Here is a 17044-nt window from a genome sequence, read left to right as displayed (position 1 = left end):
CACACACACACACACACACACACACACACACACGCTGCCCCTCCCCCACCCTCTCACTCAGTGGTGAAAAATTGTTACATTGCCATAAATTCTCACGGGGGCTGAGCCAATCAGGTGTTGTGAGAACTTCCAAGTGAATATGCAAGATCAAGATGGGGGCTGAGCCAATCAGGTGTTGCGAGAACTTCCAAGCGAATATGCAAGATCTATATAAAACCCCCTGCCAGTATCAAAACTCCTCACATTCAGACAGTTCAGCTTGTGAACTTGCTCTGTGCTTTTACTACAACTTTTACCTTGCTATTACCAGATCAGCAACCAACAGCCTTTTTAAAGGCTCATTGACCTTTATACTGCATTATATTATTTTATAATATATATAAATATTTTTATATTATATTATACTATACTATATTGCATATATTCTGTTACATTCTTTTTATAGTCTTTTCAAATGTTTATATGTATTATATTACATTACATGATATAATATTACATTACTATATTTACTATATTAAACTTTGAAAAGTTCAAAGCCTTTTTCAAGGCTAGTGTAACGTTGCTAACTAGCAACTCACAGCTTTTTAAAAAGTTTATTGTTATTTGCATATTACATTATTGATAATAGTAGAAGTGTAAGCTTTATAATAGTACATACATACAATACATTAACAATAACAACAATTTATAGCTAAATAGTTATAGGTCAGCCTTTTTTTAAAATTACATATTGTATCTGGTTCTACAATTTTGTGATTGTATTTTTTTCCTGAACATACAACATAGAAACAACATAGTAAGTATTGGATAGGAATAGGAATTTGCAAGACAAGCTTCTATACTTGCATCTTAAGAGACACTTGCCATTAATAATATGGATCCCAAACAAAAAAGTGGTGCCTCAAAAAGAAAAGCAAAAAAGATTAAGGAAGCAAATCAGGCAGGTTTCCTGAAAAGCGTACCTTTGATCTCAAACTTCTTTGAGAAACCGCTGGATATGAGTGAGACAAGTATTGCTAATGTTAGCAATGATCAGAGTTCTAGCAATGAAGATGTGATCACCACTGGCTTAGTGTCACCTGTCAGTGACTATGTACCTTTGCAGACCCAGTCAGGTGCAGAGCAGGAATGCCAGCCCTGCCAGGCTACCACAGACCAACAGCAGAAAGACCATGAAAGGAAAGTTGCAGATGTGTCAGACCCACAATCAGACCAGCCAGCTGCATCGTGTGAGTGTCGTTTTTCAAATGAGGAGGGCAAGGACCCCAACTCCTGGTGTGAAATGGTCAACGACCCTGCTTTATGGCCCTGCACCATTACCGACCAAGCCAAGTCGATTCTTGTTAATAGAGGAGAAACTGCATTTCAAAACAGAAGTGCTAAGTACCCAGCCTCAGTCAGGGATCGAGGCATTGGGGGTACCAGTAGGAGCTTTACAAATGCTCTACTCAGTTGCTCTCTACCCAACGGGCAAACTGTGACTAGGCAGTGGCTACTTTACACTCCTTCAACTGGCTGTGTGTATTGTTTTGCTTGCAAACTGTTTTCCAGTAAGCACAATACTTTTGTTCATGGATTTTCTGACTGGAAACATTCAGAGCGGATTGGTGAGCATGAGGGGAGTGTGGAGCATAGGGCTTGCATGCTAGCATTATATAATCGCTCCAGAGGCACAGCAACAATTGATTCTGATATTGTCAAACAAATTGATGCAGAAAGACAATACTGGCGGGAAGTTTTGAAAAGAGTTGTTGCAGTCATCCAGTTTTTGGGGGAGAGGGGACTTGCTTTCAGGGGAGATGATGAGCTATTAGGATCAGCCCACAATGGTAATTTTTTGGGCATCATAGAACTCTTAGCCAAATTTGACCCATTCCTAGCTGAGCACCTCCAAAGGTTTGGAGGTAAGGGAAAAGGTTCTGTGTCCTACTTATCATCAACAGTGTGTGAAGAATTTGTCCATTTGATGGGACAGAGAACAAAGCAGGCAATTGTTAATGAGATCAAAGAATCAAAATACTTCTGTTATAGTTGACTCCACTCCAGACCTTGCTCATGTGGACCAACTTACTTTTATTTTCAGGTTTGTTAATAATGACGGACATGTAGTTGAGCGTTTTCTAGCTTTTGAGCCTATTGAAAACCATAGTGGGGACAGTTTGGCAGAGTGTGTCGTTGCTATGGTGGAGAATCTGGGCCTAGACTTATCCAACTGTAGGGGCCAGTCATATGATAATGCAAGTAACATGTCGGGAAAGTACAATGGAGTCCAAGCTCATCTTAAACAAAGAAATCCTTTGATTTGTTATGTCCCCTGTGCAGCACATTCACTGAATTTAGTTGGTGTCAATGCTGTTGACAGTAGCTCAGAAGCTGGACATTTTTTTGACTTTGTACAGGCAATGTACACATTTTGTGCATCATCTACACACAGGTGGGGAAAGGTTTTCCGTGATACTGATATCAAACTCACACAGAAATCACTGTCAGGTACTCGATGGAGCGCACGAGCTGAGTCAACTAAGGCTCTTTGGAAATATTATGCACAACTGAGAGGCATTGAATGATATGTCTAAAGATATGGAGGAGAAATGTGCAACTCGAAGTGATGCTTCTGCACTCTGTGACAAATTGGATACATTGGAGATGGCCTTCATGGCATACTTCTGGGACACAATACTACAGAGGTTCCAAGCCACAAGCCTGCAGCTGCAGAAGCATGATATTGACATATGTACAGCTACACAACTTCTCTTGTCTTTACGAGACTTTGTGGCAGCACAGAGAGATAACTTTGAGGTGTTTGAAGGAGCAGCTTTAAATGTCACCACTGCTGTCTCCCAAGAGTACAAGCATGACCTCCAGCGTACAAAGAAGCGCAAAATTATGTCTGATGATAGTGCAGAGCTAGGTGTAGCATTTAACGGAAAGGACAAGTTTCGGATCGAAACTTTCAATGTTGTCATTGACAAACTTGTGTCCTGTCTCAACCACCGTTTGAATGCATATACACACTTAACTGAGCTATTTGATGTTTTTTTCATGCCTGACAATATGTCCAACAGTGAGCTCACTTTAAACTCACTCACTGCAGCATATCCTTCAGATCTGAACATGAGCTTGGCTGATGAATTGATACAATACAAATCATTCATAACAGAAAAAGAAAAACATCCTAGTAAAATGCTCAAAACCATGATAAATTTGAATTTACAGTCAACCTTTCCAAATGTCTACATAGCACTTAGACTTTTTTTGACTGTGCCTATCACAAATTGTGAAGGGGAGCGTTCATTCTCCAAACTGGCTCGTATTAAGAATGAACTCAGAATTAGGATGCGCCAAAACCGCCTGAACTCACTGTCACTTCTGGCCATTGAATCAGATTTGGTCAGACAGCTTAATTTTGATGAATTAGTGGATGACTTTGCAAGAAAGAAGAGTAGAAAGAAACATATATAAAATAGACTCTTGAGTTAGGGTTAGTTAGCGACAGGTTGTTTAATGTATTAATTTATTTATGTTTTTGGGGAGGGGCGGTGCGCGGGGGGAAATAAAAAATGCGTGTGAAAAAAGTATATAATAAAAAATGTGTGGAAAAAAAAAGTGCGCGTGTAAAAAATAAAATTAAATTGCGCATATGAGCGTGTGCGTGAAACAAAAAATAAAAATAAAATGCGCGTGTGAAAAAGTGCACGTATAAAAAAATAAATAAAATTGCGCGTGTGAGTGTGCGCATGTGTGAAAAAAAGTGTGCGTGTGAAAAAATTATATAAAAAAGTACGCGTGAAAAAAATATAAAAAATGGCTGTGAAAAAAGTGTGTGAAAAAAATAAATACAATTGCGCGTGTAAGCGTGCGCATGTGAAAAAAAAATGTGTATGAAAAAAAGTGCGCGTATAAAAAATTAATAAAATTGCGCGTGTGTGAGCAAGCGCGTGTGAAACAAAAAATAATAAAATGCGCGTGTGGAAAAAAAATTTAAATGTGCGTGCGCATGTGGAAGAAAGTGCGCGTGTGAAAAAAAGTGCGCGTGTGAAAAAAAATATATAAAAAAGTGCGCGCGTGAAAAAAATATATAAAAATGGCTGTGAAAAAAATAAAAAATGTATGTGAAAAAAGTGAAAAAATAAATAAAATTGCGTGTGAAAAAATAAATAAAAAGCGCATGTGAAAAAAATTATAAAAAATGCGTGTGTGAAAAAAAAATTACAAAATAATAAAATAAAGTGCGCATGTGTGAAAAGGGTGGGGGGGCCCTGTTCAACCCTTTGCCCAGGGGCCCAGACTATCCTTAATCTGTCCTTGCATATCACTCTTTAAACAAAAACATGGCAACAGTCAAATTTATTAGTAGTTTGATTACTGAGTTGCTTAAATGTGCTTAGACTTACCTCTGTGAAGGTACATGGGGCAGAGGTGCAGAGGCCCAGTGCATACTAATATACATAAAAAAACCCAATAAATTTACAGTAACGGTAAACAGTAACTTTAATACATGAAAGTGTAGAAAAATTACACATTTTTACCATCAACATAAAGATGCCACAGGAATCTGGTCCAGTCTGTCGTGGAAAGTTCTGGAGAAATGGATGTCGCTTTAGCTACAGCTGCAGCATTAAGTAATAAAATGGATGAAATAAGAAATGTGTAACCACATGACTTCCAGTTATACACATTAAAACTTACTTTAATGTCTTTTCCTGTTTTCTCAGTCCAGGGGTTAGGATCAATTAAGCTTGCAATTGTTCTGGCAATACAGAAAAAAAAAATCATTTTATCTGTAAATAAATGATCATTGTGGAAACCTAAGAACGAGGCTTTGCATGAATGCTGTAGCGTTTGAACAAGGCTGTGCTCGAAACCTAAAGCCCGAAAACAAGGCTGCACATAAACCTAGAGCCTAAGAACACACTGCAAAAAATCTGTGCCAAAAAATAAGAAAAAATATAAACAAAACAAGAAAAAGAATGGTTGAATCAAGCAAAATTATCTGCCAGTATAGTGAGAAAATTTAGCTTGATAAGATTTCTTGAAACAAGAAAAAAAATCTTGCACTAAAAATGATCTTGTACTCTCAAAAAACACTAAAAATGACTTAATTTAAGCAAAACCTACCTAATCAAAAATTATTATTAATGCCAAAACTAGCATATTAATCTTGTTTTAAGCAAGATATTTAAGAAAAAAAACACTAAAAATTACTTAATATATGGCTTTATGACTAGATTTAAGCAAAACCTACCTATTCAAATACTATAAAAAATGTCTATAAATGCCATAAACTAGCATATTAATAAGCCTTTTTCACGCAAGGAGGAGGGGTCAAGTTCCGGGCGAGGTGATGTGTAAACCTATTTCCGGTTAGCAGCACCGCTACGAGAATGGAGGCGTTTTATTACTCTGCATCTTTGGCTGACCTTCCGCGCTTTAGGCAGGACGATGTTGCCAGAACCGTCGAGGAGCTATCGAGGACCAAACGAGCGAAACTCGATAAAGGATACAAGTTTTTTTTCGAGCAGTTTATTTTTGATTATGAAGGTAAATGGATCCAGTTCTGTCGTTTAGTTTAGCCAAGTTAACTAGCTAGCATGCCTAGCTAGTGTCTTAGCTCCGTGCTCACTCAACATTCTATCATTTATGCCTTCATCAAACTGTACTATTATAAGTGCCTGCATTATTGTCTTATGATTTTGTGTGTTCAGTGTCCAATGTTGTAGATAAGGAGATCCGTGTAATGGCTCGGTGCTACCGGTTCTTAAAAAAAAAGTGAGACACCACACAAGCTAGAGGTCAAAGCTCACGGTTTTTTATTTGTTTCAAGCATTTTCAAGCACTTTAATCTAAATTCCAGCACTTTTCAAACCTGAAACAAAGCAACATTAAAATTGGTCAGGTAATTGTTTCTTCCCCTGTTGAGGGGTGTTTCTTTATACTACCACATATCGTTTCGGACAAGCGGTTCGAGCAGACGCGCGCGCTATGGTCACTCGCGAAAGTTTAAACCTAGCTTAACACAACGAATCTGACCTGAAGGCACGCATATTTGTACAAAACATTCCAAGAGGTTGGTGATTATTCCCATTTCTAGTATTATAGCATACAAAATTGTGTCCGATTATGGTATCCTAGCATAGTGTGTGTGTGTGTGTGTGCTAGGGTTGCAACGGTATGAGATTTTCACGGTATGATAACCGTCTCAGAAAATACCGTGGTATCACGGTTATCACGGTATCACAGTTAGTTTGTATATTATTAAAAGATACACTGACCCTTAAAGAAATTACAACAAGTTAATTTTGTTCAATTAACTATTTATTGTAGAAACCTGGAACTATTGTATACAAAATGTGTCCTTTAAAAAAATAAGCTGTACACATGTTTATATAAATACTGCAAAATTAGAGAAACCTAAATCATGGATTTCAGTACAATTATTTAAGTTTAAATTATTTAATATCTGATAAACTCAGCCTGGGTCAGTGTCTGATCAACAACTGTCGTAAACGTCCGTTGTACTGCCAAGTTAGAATATAACCAGATACTGCAGAAAGAGAGGATTTATTTCTGACATCATCACAATAGAGATTTCTATTTTAAGGCTTTCACACAGAGTCTGGTTTTAACATTTCAAAAACAGGTACGCTAGAATTTGAACGCATGTAAATTAATGGCGTCTTTCACATCCAGCGAAAGCAAGGACCATAAAAAGCTAGGTTTATACTTTCACTAGTGACCGTAGCGCGCGACTCGGCACAGTTCTTTTGTCTTACGTTAACAAATACGAGCCTCTTTTAATTCCAGGACGAAACATGAGAGAACGTGAAGACGTTAAGATTGGGCGTTTTGGAAATAAACAACCATTAAATAATGTGATGAAAAAGCTAATTATTTCGAGTATATGTATAAATATTTAACTTAATTAAGTTTAAGGTCCTGGGAAATATTGAAACGGACCTTTAAAGTGACGTACAAGTGTTTTAATTCCACCTTTTAAACGTGTATGAATCCTGCAAACACGACTTTGTTCATTGCGCTGAGGTGCAGCGCGCGCAAAGTTACAAAATTCGAGAGGTGCACGACCTCGCGAATCGACAGCGCGCGAGACCCTCGCGCACGGGCGGAGCCACCGCGATTACGTCATTTTCGCCACTGATTTTAGTTTAGCTTTTTTTTTTTTGTTAAAAAATGTGTTAAGTCTGATGCACTTTCTGCCATTCTCACTGCTGTGTGCTGAGTAGCTGAACCGGAGCGGAGTTGCGCATGCGCGGGTCAGTTTCTCCGCTGGCTTGCTTTTTACCGGTAATAAGCAAACGCACACGGTATGATAACCGTGCATTTTAATACCGTGGTATACCGTGAAACCGGTTACCGCTGCAACCCTAGTGTGTGCTCTAGACCCAAAGCCCAGACAGACTTGTACATAGGATGTGCACGGAAAGCCTCTAGGCGGGATTTCACTCTGCTGTACACAGACTGCCTCGCTGGCCGAGTCCAGCTGAAACGACGCGGTATAGCACCTTTCTTCAGCCACGTTTTGCCCTTTGCCGTAACGTAGATGTCTTGCGGCTTAAAATGTGCGCTACACACGTGCGTGCTGTTCCTAATAACCTGGAAATTCGGCCCCTCACTCCTTCTAATGGCCTTCAACCACTTCTTTCTGAGTTCCTCGTCAGCTGGGAACGAGTGGAAACTCAAATAAGGCTGTTTTTGTAGCGGTACGCTGCAAAAACACTTGCTAGTCACTTGCGCCATGGCAGAAGTACGAACGCTCCAAACGGAAATGATTTTACACAGAACTGTCTAGACCGGAAATGTCGACCCCGGAAGCGAGAGAAAGGCCTATCTTGTTTTAAGCAACCTCATTTGGTAAAGAAATCTCAAAATTAGAATCCTTTAATGCATTTTACACTCAATATGAAGTTTAAATGAACAAAAAAACAATTTAAAGTCATTCTAATTTAAGACTGTAATACTTATAATAAGCTATATTTCATAATAACACAAGGAACAGTAAAAACAACAACATCCAGTATGGTACAATTTTTTTTAATTAACTCGAGACATGAAATGAGGCTACATAGCACTTAATGAAAAACAAGTATGCAGTAGGCATGGTGGTAACTCAAAATGTTTTTGAAACTTAAAACAAAAGTTACATTTCACTTAAACAAAATTTTTTAACAATCAGACCCTCTGAGGAAGCATTTTTATTAACTGGATTGTAACGGGTGCGAGGGAGTCAAAGACAAGGTGTGTTTAAAGGCTATGTTTATTAAGCTTGACGCTGGACATACTCACGGCGTCTTGGAACAGCAGTCAATCAAACTGAACAGTAAACGCCCACAGCGCATCAAAACACCAGTAGAACAAACTAAACAGTACACGCTCACGGCGTCTTGAAACAGCAGTCAATCACACTGAACAGTAAACGCTCACGGCGCATCAAAACACCAGTAGAACACACTAAACAGTACAAGCTCACGGCGTCTTGAAACAGCAATCACGCTGAACTAGGGGTGTAACGATACATCGTGGCACGATGCATCGCGATTCAAAAATGTAGCGATGTGCATCGTAGAGACTGACGATTGCGAGTGCGTTCTGTTTTTTTTTTCCATTTAAATGAATAGCATTGTTTTAACACCAGAGGGCGCCAATTGATTATATCCCTGCAAGTACGTCATGCGTCACGCTCAGTTTACAGCTTCTTCCAGTTTGCAATGGAAACAGGGGCAGGTGAATTTGAGATTGAGGATGCTCCCTTGTCTTTTAAATCCGAGGTGTGGCATCATTTTGGTTTCCCTGTTTCCCGAAACAAAAACGGTGAAAGGGTAACCGACAAAAACAAAACAATTTGCAAATACTGCAAGAAAACCATGGCCTACATAACGGCAAACACTACAAACATGATGCAGCACCTACAGCGCAACCACGGTGAAAAGCTCCGTCCACTGCCTGCGAGGAAGAAGCTACTCCAAGGCCAAACATCTCTAGAGAGTGCTTTTGCACCCCCGCTTCCCCAATCCAGTACAAGAGCGCAAGAAATAACCAGGTGCATTGGTGTTTTTATTGCAAAGGACATGAGGCCTTTTTCGGTAGTCGATAATGATGGGTTTCGACTACTTCTTAACACGCTCGAGCCCAAGTATAGCATTCCATCGCGCCCGCACTTTAGTCGCACTGTACTACCAGCTCTTTACAGTGAAACAAAGGCGAAGGTAATGCAAACTCTCAAAGAGGCAGATAGTCTAGCGCTAACAACCGACGGGTGGACTTCGAGGGCTACGCAGGGCTACATTACTATAACGGTACATGTCATCACTGGTGAGTGGAAAATGGAGAGTTTTGTCCTCCAAACACGTCCGCTTTTCGAGTCGCACACGGGGTTACACATAGCCGAGGTGTTGAAATCAGCCGTTGTGGAGTGGGAGCTCGAAAGAGCTAATCACAACATTGCTGTCGTTACGGATAACGCACGAAATATGGACGTAGCCGTGAAAGAGTCTGGGCTTGCACCACATATTAAGTGTTTTGCCCACACTTTAAATCTGGCTTCCCAAGCAGGCCTAAGTGTAAACCGCGTCAGTCGGTTGCTGGGTCGAGTGAGATGCATAGCCGCCTTCTTTCACCGAAGCGCCACGGCCACCGCCGTGTTGGCGGCTAAACAGAATCTACTGCAGCTCCCACAGCACAGACTCATCAAGGATATAATCACATGGTGGAATAGCTCTCTGGAAATGCTTGAGCGCTATCTGGAACAACAAGCAGCCGTAACGGCAGCTCTCGTTAGTACAGAGATACGTCGAAATGTCCGTGACATCGACACTTTGGACAGCTCCGACGTCAGTGACGCTGAGGATATTGTGAAACTTCTGAAAACAGCGACCACCGTGCTGTCCGATGAAAACAACCCCACAGTCTCACTCATCTTGCCGCTGAAGCACATGATTGAGCAGAGCATGGAGCCCATCGAAGAGGATTCTGCCACCGTGGCTAACATTAAGAGGGCCATACTGAAAGACATCTCGAGCAGATACACTGGGGAGCATGATTATCTACTAGAGAGCACAGCACTGGATCCTAGATTTCGAGCTCTGCCCCATGTACACCACGAGCAGCGGGAGGGTGTCTTCCATAGGATCATGAAAAAAGCAGTCCAGCTGCAATGTGAACAGGTACTTTCATTTCCTCTGTGCGCATGTGTCTAATTGTTAATGTTTCAAATGCAATGTAGGTGTATGTATAAAAACATTAATTTCTAATGTAAATAGCTAATTCTGCATCATGACTGTGAATATATATATTTTTTTCACCTTTGCATATGTGAAAATGAGACACAACCTCAGGTTGGGTTTGGCTTAAAATATCCTCTTTTCTCTATTATGACCCAGACTGTAAAAGAAACAGAAAAGGTGGGAGCAACAATTGACCTGACAAGCACAGCACATGGAACTGTTCAGGGACAGCCACCTTTCAAGAAGACAGCACTAGAAGATCTGCTTGGGGACTGTTTTACTGAACCACCACCAGCAGCACAGACCAACAATGGGGTAGAGGCAGAAATTCAAATGTACAGAAAAGACCCTCCAATTCCACTGAGGAGCTGTCCTCTAAAGTGGTGGAAAGAAAATGCACATTTGTATCCATTGCTCTCTCCTCTAGCCAAAGCATGTCTGTCAGTGCCTGCAACTTCTGTTCCTAGTGAACGAGTATTTTCAGCAGCAGGGGACATTGTAAGCGCTCAAAGATCTCAGCTCCTCCCTGAAAATGTAGACATGTTGATTTTTCTCAAAAAAAAACATGTCAGTGCCCTAGGTTAGGCTAGTTAAAGTAGAGTGTTTAAAAACTAAGCATTTGTTCAGCCTTTTAGTAGGTTATAGTACAATACTGTTGCAGTAGTATATTTTGTTGCATTAGCATAATTTAAAGATAATTCTTCATTCTTTTAATTGCAGAGAAGAGGGTTTTTTGTGTAAAAGAAAAAGTACACTTATGTTTCAGAAAAAATATAATTTGTTTTCACTTGGCTATTTAAGATGCTGAAGCCAAAGAAAAGTGTTTTGTTTACAATATTAAACCTCTGTTTTTGGTAATTACCTTTAATTGCAAGGGGACTGAGGCCTTTTTTATGGAAATGTGCATTGTTTTACATTGTTTACACTTAATAAAAATAAATAATTTTCTTAATTTGCATTTTTAGAAAATATTGTGAGAAAATCAAATCATGACCTCAGTATCGTGAATCGAATCGAATCGTGAGCAGAGTGTATCGTTACACCCCTACGCTGAACAGTATACGCTCACAGCGCATCAAAACACCAGTAGAACACACTAAACAGTACAAGCTCACGGCGTCTTGAAACAGCAATCACGCTGAACAGTAAACGCTCACGGCGCATCAAAACACCAGTAGAACACACTAAACAGTACACGCTCACAGCGTTATATGTTATGTCAACTATATGATGGTGACAGCTGCATGGCCATAGAGCTCTTTTCACTACTCCCCAATGAACTTTTTCCACTCTGACAAAGCTTTTTTGTAGGATGAAGTTGCATCCCTATCATGAATGGCATCCTGCAGAACTTCTGTTTGCAGTATTGACAGGAGTGTTGCGATGCACTTTGGATAGGTCAGATGAAATGTGTAGTAGTATGCTAAAAGATAGAGCACACCTGTGTCTATGTTTTCTTTTGGAAGGGTTGTCACAGGTGTAGACCCAATGGCCAGCATGCAGTTGCTTTCACAAATGATCAGCACTGGATTGAAGACTTGTCTTCTCTGAAGGTAGATGTTTGGGTTTTCTGTGGGCTGTAACAAAATAAATGAGTATGGAATAATACTGTCTGAAACATGCATGTATATTTGAGTCTGAATTTGATTTTGAATAGTTATGAAGTTTCATACAATTTGCAATCAAACTTTCAAGGAGAAATGCGAACCATGGTTTTGAAATAAAAAATTGAAATGGAATGGTGAATTGATCATTACACAAGATAGAGAACACAACCTTGGCCATCAACACAAAAAACTAGGGTTCAATTCACTACTCATGCAAGACAACCTTTATTTTATCAAAAGCACACCACGAGTAAAAACTTATTCCAAAAGGCATTCCCTAGCTCAATCGTGTCTAATAGTTCATATGATTTTCACATATGAGGCCTTAGGCATTTATTTCAGATTTCTTACCTCAAGAATATGCACCATTACCTCACTTGCATGTCCCAACTTCTTGGGTAGGGCCACAGGTGATGGGAACAGCTCAGGAAGCGCCTTCATCATAGCTATAGATTGTGTCACTGTTCCAGACATAAGCACATTATTTAATATATTTTTTGCATTGAGTGCTTGTTTTCTTTGTTTGTGTTTAAATCAGTGTGATTTTTTGCACAAAAAGTTGGATCAAACTCAATGGGAGTGCAGGGTGGTGTGTAGTCTGTGTTTATGAATTTTCACCTTAATATTCACACATTTTATTTTAAAAGTCAAGCACTAGCAGGGTATCTGCACATTTTTAAATCTCAAATTCAATGACTTTTAAGACCTTTTTAATACCTCTCACAAGAAAAAATAATACTATTACCGGGGATGCTGGTGTGTTCCACATCGTTGATTTGGGGGGGGGGGGGGGGGTTGGTGTTGGCGAACGAGAATTGTTGACGGGGGTGGGGGTGGGGGGGGGGGGGGGGTGGCGAACGAAAATTGTTGACGTTGTTGAGGCCGTATTCTCCAATGCTAGGAATCTAGCACTAGGACCCTGGAGCGGTTATTTTCTGCATTAGCGCTAGATTCGGCAAAGTTCACATCGCGCCAGAACAACTGAACAACACACACTTATAATAATTTAATGCCTCCCCTCATAAAATTCCAGACATTTTAAGACATTTTTAGGCCTTGAATATGGAAAACTAAATTTAAGACATTTTAAGACTTTTTAAGGACCCACGGGTACCCTGTCAAGACCAGGCTAGAGAACCTCCAGTATATTCTGGAGTAGCACAACACAGTTGGATCTGTTTCCAGCACCCAACATAAAGCTCTGAAGCTCCTGATGACTAAGCTTTAGTATAAGCAGCAGTAAACAACAAAAAGGTATTTCCTGAAAAGTTTCTACCTTTGTCCTGTGTTGTTGGGGGTCTCAGAACCTTTTTAAAAACCCCATAGAACTGTGCTTTGCCATAAAAGCTTTCCCAGCGGGTCTTCAGGTCAGAAATAAAGTCAGGGTTAGATCTGTCAAGGATACGACGAAGTTCATCCATAACCTGGTTCAAAAAAAGGATAACACACAAACATACACAAAAAAGATTTAACACAATATGTTCATAATTCTAGTTAGGGGCATACATGAAATAAATCAGGCATGAAAATGGGTCAGGGGTTAAAAAGGTGAGAAGACCGGGGGGCGGGGCATGTGACGTCATGGGGATACGGCGACGGGGCGATGACATGTGGGGGGGGGGGGGGGGGGGGGGGGGGGGGGGGGGGGCTTGCTTGCTTTGCTGTGAAAAAATAAACTTTGTTGCCGCGTGTGAAAGGCGACGTTAGTATCTCGTTCCCACGCGTTAATAAGTCGTGGCCACGCGTTATTTATTTATTTTTTACATGATGTCACCTTACGGGCTCCATAAAATATAGTATAATCCATAAAAAATTTTTTTTTGACTGTCATGTCAATGGATTCAATGTAAACGCAATCCGTAAACGCAAGAAGCCGCTTTCGCCATTATGGATGGCTCAGTCAAAACCATTACGTCTTAATGAACCAATAAATACATCAGCGGCGAAAATTACTGTAAAAATACCAGGGTTCACGTGTTTTTATTTTCTAACATGGGCTAAAGCACAGGGTAGACTCAAACGACAAGAGTTTACAACTTCATCTTCAACCTTTTCAGCCCTGGCGCGAATGTGATCCTCACCCGTCCCTGGATTCACCAGTTACAACTACAGACACACTAGAAAAAAAAACTTGTTTCTCATTTTATGTCACCGTTAACTACACGGGGTTGACGCGAACTTAATAGGCCCATCTATCTACCTATATATCACAAGAGCTTGTGGTTAGACAGTGTTCAACGCTGTAGCGAACGGCAGTAACTTTGTTTTACCGCAAAATATGAAAACGATTGAAACCTAACCCAATTAAATCCACCCAATTAAAAATGTACGATCTGGTAAATGTAGTGGTAAGTGTACGATCTGGTAAATGTACGCTCTTCTGACTTGTCCGCGGTGTAGCACTAGGTCCTGCTTCTCGTCCCGCTTAGCAGAAAATGAATAACATGAATGAAGAACGTTCGTATGATTGAAACGCAATTTGGCCTCTATGAAGGTTCTGGGCGGAAACTGCTCGCCACTGTCATTGAAATTGCCAATTTCAGAAGTGCTCTGTTTGCTTATTAAGTCAATATGATAATTAAAATATATACATATAATCTCCCGACCCCCCCACCCCCTCAAACAAAAAACTCATCGGATCTACACGATTCGCGTAGGTCACCCTTTTCGACTTCAAAACGGCGAATTTCGCCGAAAGGTGACAGATTTTCATGCCTGAATAAATACATTTACTTACATGATCTACTTCTTTGAAACAGGGGTATGCTTGCAGTATGATAGCAGGTCTGTCTTGGTCTTTCACTGTGTCAGAGTTGATGAAGGCTCTACGAGCATCAAACTCAAGGTCAAGTAGCTGAGCAACTGCCTCCTTATTAGGTTTCGGTCTTTTTAACATCTCTTGCAGGGTACGGTAATGTCTTGCTTGACTTTGCTGACTATCAGGGCCAAAATGAACTCCTGGATCTTCAGCAGTTTCTCTCTGGTCAACAATTTCTGCTTTTTAAAAAGCAAAGGAGTCAGTGTTTTGTTCACATATAGTCTATAATGAAACATCATAATATATCACACTTACCATCAGGTGAATTACTCCTATCCAAAGATGATGAGCTGCTTCTTGTTCTGTCTAAGATTACAGTTGATGCAGTGCTTCCTGGTGACTCTGAGATGGATGTGCTTACAGTTGTGATCAAATTTATTCAACCCCCAATGCTGCGAAGGGTTTTATGGAATTCAGTGCACATTTGTAATTGTGTTCATAATGAAATCTTACAAGGACTTGTTAAAGAACTAAATGCAACTAAGATAGCATCAATTTTTTTTGTCATAAAGTATTAAATGGCCTTTTTGTGATTTCTTCATTGACACAATTATTCAACCCCTTTACGACTACCACTCCTAAGAACAGAGGTTCATTCCAGTGTTTTCCATCAGGTATTGAAAACATCTGTGGATGTCAACGAGCAGCAATCAAGCATGATAAGCACCAATTAGGCAGATTTAAAAGGACTGTGATACTCAGCTCCTTCTAGACATCTACTGGTGTGTTTCCAAGCATGGTGAAGGCAAGAGAATGGTCCCAGAAGACAAGAGAAGAGGTTATTGCTCTTCACAAGAATGGCAATGGATATAAAAAGATTGCGAAGTTGTTAAATATTCCAAGAGACACTATCGGAAGTATCATTCGCAAGTTCAAGTTAAAGGGCACAGTGGAAACGTTACCTGGTCGTGGCAGAAAGAAGATCCTGACCGCGACTGCTGTGCGCTACCTGAAGCGTAATGTGGAGAAAAATCCCCGCGTGACTGCTAAGGAACTGAAAAAAGACCTGTCAGATGTGGGCACTGAAGTTTCAGCTCAGACAATAAGGCGCGCACTGCATAACGAAGACCTCCATGCCAGAACGCCCAGATGCACCCCCTTGCTGACTCCAAAGAACAAGAAAAGTCGACTGCAGTATGCCAAAAGTCATGTGGACAAGCCACAAAGGTTTTGGGACAGTGTACTGTGGTCAGATGAAACTAAATTAGAACTGTTTGGGACAATGGACCAGCGCTATGTTTGGAGAAGGAAGAACCAGGCTTATGAACAAAAGAACACCTTGCCTACTGTGAAGCATGGCGGGGGGTCAATTATGCTTTGGGGCTGTTTTGCTTCTAATGGTACAGGAAAGCTTCAACGTGTGCAGGGTACCATGAATTCCCTTCAGTACCAGGAGATCTTGGAGGAAAATGTGATGGAGTCAGTCACAAACCTGCGGCTTGGGAGACGTTGGACCTTCCAACAGGACAATGATCCGAAGCACACATCCAAGTCCACTAGAGCATGGTTGAACATGAAAGGCTGGAACATTCTAGAGTGGCCATCGCAATCACCAGACTTAAATCCAATTGAGAACCTCTGGTGGGACCTAAAGAAGGCAGTTGCAGTGCGCAAGCCTAAGAATGTGACTGAACTGGAGGCTTTTGCCCATGAAGAATGGGCTAAGATACCCATAGGTCGCTGCAAGACACTTGTGTCAAGCTATGCTTCACGCTTGAAAGCTGTCATAACTGGAAAAGGATGTTGTACTAAGTACTAAAAAATAATGTCACTAGGGGGTTGAATAAAACTGATAATGATGTGAGCACAGTAAAGACATTTGTGGTTATTCCATCATAAATATTATGTTATGTTTGTCTAATTTATAAGTGCCTCTTTGATATAATTGTAAATAAGATGACTGAAATGATCAAAATCAATGTCAAACTGGCCAAAACACTTTATTTCAGTGGGGGTTGAATAAATTTGATCACAACTGTAAATCACCATCAGAACCCTGAAAATCGAGCCGTCTTCGTTTTCTTTGTCTTTGTGGTGTAGATCCCTGTCGCTTTTTTGGTGTCTTTATGTTGTGGAGTCTTTTCATTAATTGCTTGAAAAGTAATTCCTGCATGTGAAAGACATGTAAGTAATGCACTCATTTAATTTCACCATTTACAACCAAACATTTAGACTGCACATTTTGTTGTACTATGGGGGATTTGTTATACTCTGTATTCTAACTAGTAACTAAATTATGTAAAAACAAACAAACAAAAACTGAATACTATAAATAAATAATTTAGAGATCATGATGGCAGGTTCCATGACAACAGAATAAAATTACACTGAAATGCCTAACAGACATTTAAACTTTATACTATAGTTCCATAAATATTATT

General features: G+C 40.2%; 2 protein-coding genes across 4 annotated transcripts; one reads left to right on the top strand and one right to left on the bottom strand.

Moving 5' to 3' along the window:
• Nucleotides 1–4124: 4124 nt before the first annotated feature.
• LOC143516826 (uncharacterized) lies at nucleotides 4125–15193 on the bottom strand. 3 transcript variants are annotated; one of them, XR_013131803.1, is made up of 8 exons: nucleotides 14919–15193; nucleotides 14583–14839; nucleotides 13122–13269; nucleotides 12197–12306; nucleotides 11680–11815; nucleotides 4690–4750; nucleotides 4530–4580; nucleotides 4125–4439 (listed from the first exon to the last, which is right to left on the bottom strand). XR_013131803.1 is itself a non-coding variant. In XM_077008677.1 (7 exons), exons 2-6 carry the CDS (start codon nucleotides 14739–14741, stop codon nucleotides 4734–4736), a joined length of 570 nt encoding a protein of 189 aa, XP_076864792.1. In that variant the 5' UTR covers nucleotides 14742–14839; nucleotides 14919–15193; the 3' UTR covers nucleotides 4452–4580; nucleotides 4690–4733. The 3 variants fall into 3 exon arrangements, 2 of the variants coding, with proteins under 2 accessions (XP_076864792.1, XP_076864791.1); XM_077008677.1 differs by lacking the exon at nucleotides 4125–4439 and having other exon boundaries at nucleotides 4452–4580; XM_077008676.1 differs by lacking the exons at nucleotides 4125–4439; nucleotides 4530–4580; nucleotides 4690–4750 and having other exon boundaries at nucleotides 10578–11815.
• LOC143516115 (E3 SUMO-protein ligase ZBED1-like) lies at nucleotides 9486–10740 on the top strand. Its single transcript, XM_077007710.1, has 3 exons — nucleotides 9486–10178; nucleotides 10395–10608; nucleotides 10706–10740. The coding sequence occupies exons 1-3, from the start codon at nucleotides 9486–9488 to the stop codon at nucleotides 10738–10740; spliced, it is 942 nt and encodes a 313-aa protein (XP_076863825.1).
• Nucleotides 15194–17044: the final 1851 nt, after the last annotated feature.

This window comes from Brachyhypopomus gauderio, chromosome 6, assembly GCF_052324685.1.
Source record: "Brachyhypopomus gauderio isolate BG-103 chromosome 6, BGAUD_0.2, whole genome shotgun sequence".
NCBI classification, from domain to species: Eukaryota; Metazoa; Chordata; class Actinopteri; order Gymnotiformes; family Hypopomidae; genus Brachyhypopomus; species Brachyhypopomus gauderio.
This window is presented reverse-complemented; position numbering and strand designations above follow the sequence as displayed.

Bases quoted from the DNA above. Each gene is read 5' to 3' on its own strand.
- LOC143516115 (XM_077007710.1), top strand. From the start codon at position 9,486: ATGGACGTAGCCGTGAAAGAGTCTGGGCTTGCACCACATATTAAGTGT. The intron at 10,179-10,394 runs GTACTTTCATTT...ATTATGACCCAG, and splicing joins TCCAGCTGCAATGTGAACAG to ACTGTAAAAGAAACAGAAAA. The intron at 10,609-10,705 runs GTCCTCTAAAGT...TTCTGTTCCTAG, and splicing joins TCCAATTCCACTGAGGAGCT to TGAACGAGTATTTTCAGCAG.
- LOC143516826 (XM_077008676.1), bottom strand. From the start codon at position 14,741: ATGTTAAAAAGACCGAAACCTAATAAGGAGGCAGTTGCTCAGCTACTT. The intron at 13,270-14,582 runs GTAAGTAAATGT...TTTTTGAACCAG, and splicing joins GTTTCAAAGAAGTAGATCAT to GTTATGGATGAACTTCGTCG. The intron at 11,816-12,196 runs GTAAGAAATCTG...ATTTTGTTACAG, and splicing joins TAATGGTGCATATTCTTGAG to CCCACAGAAAACCCAAACAT.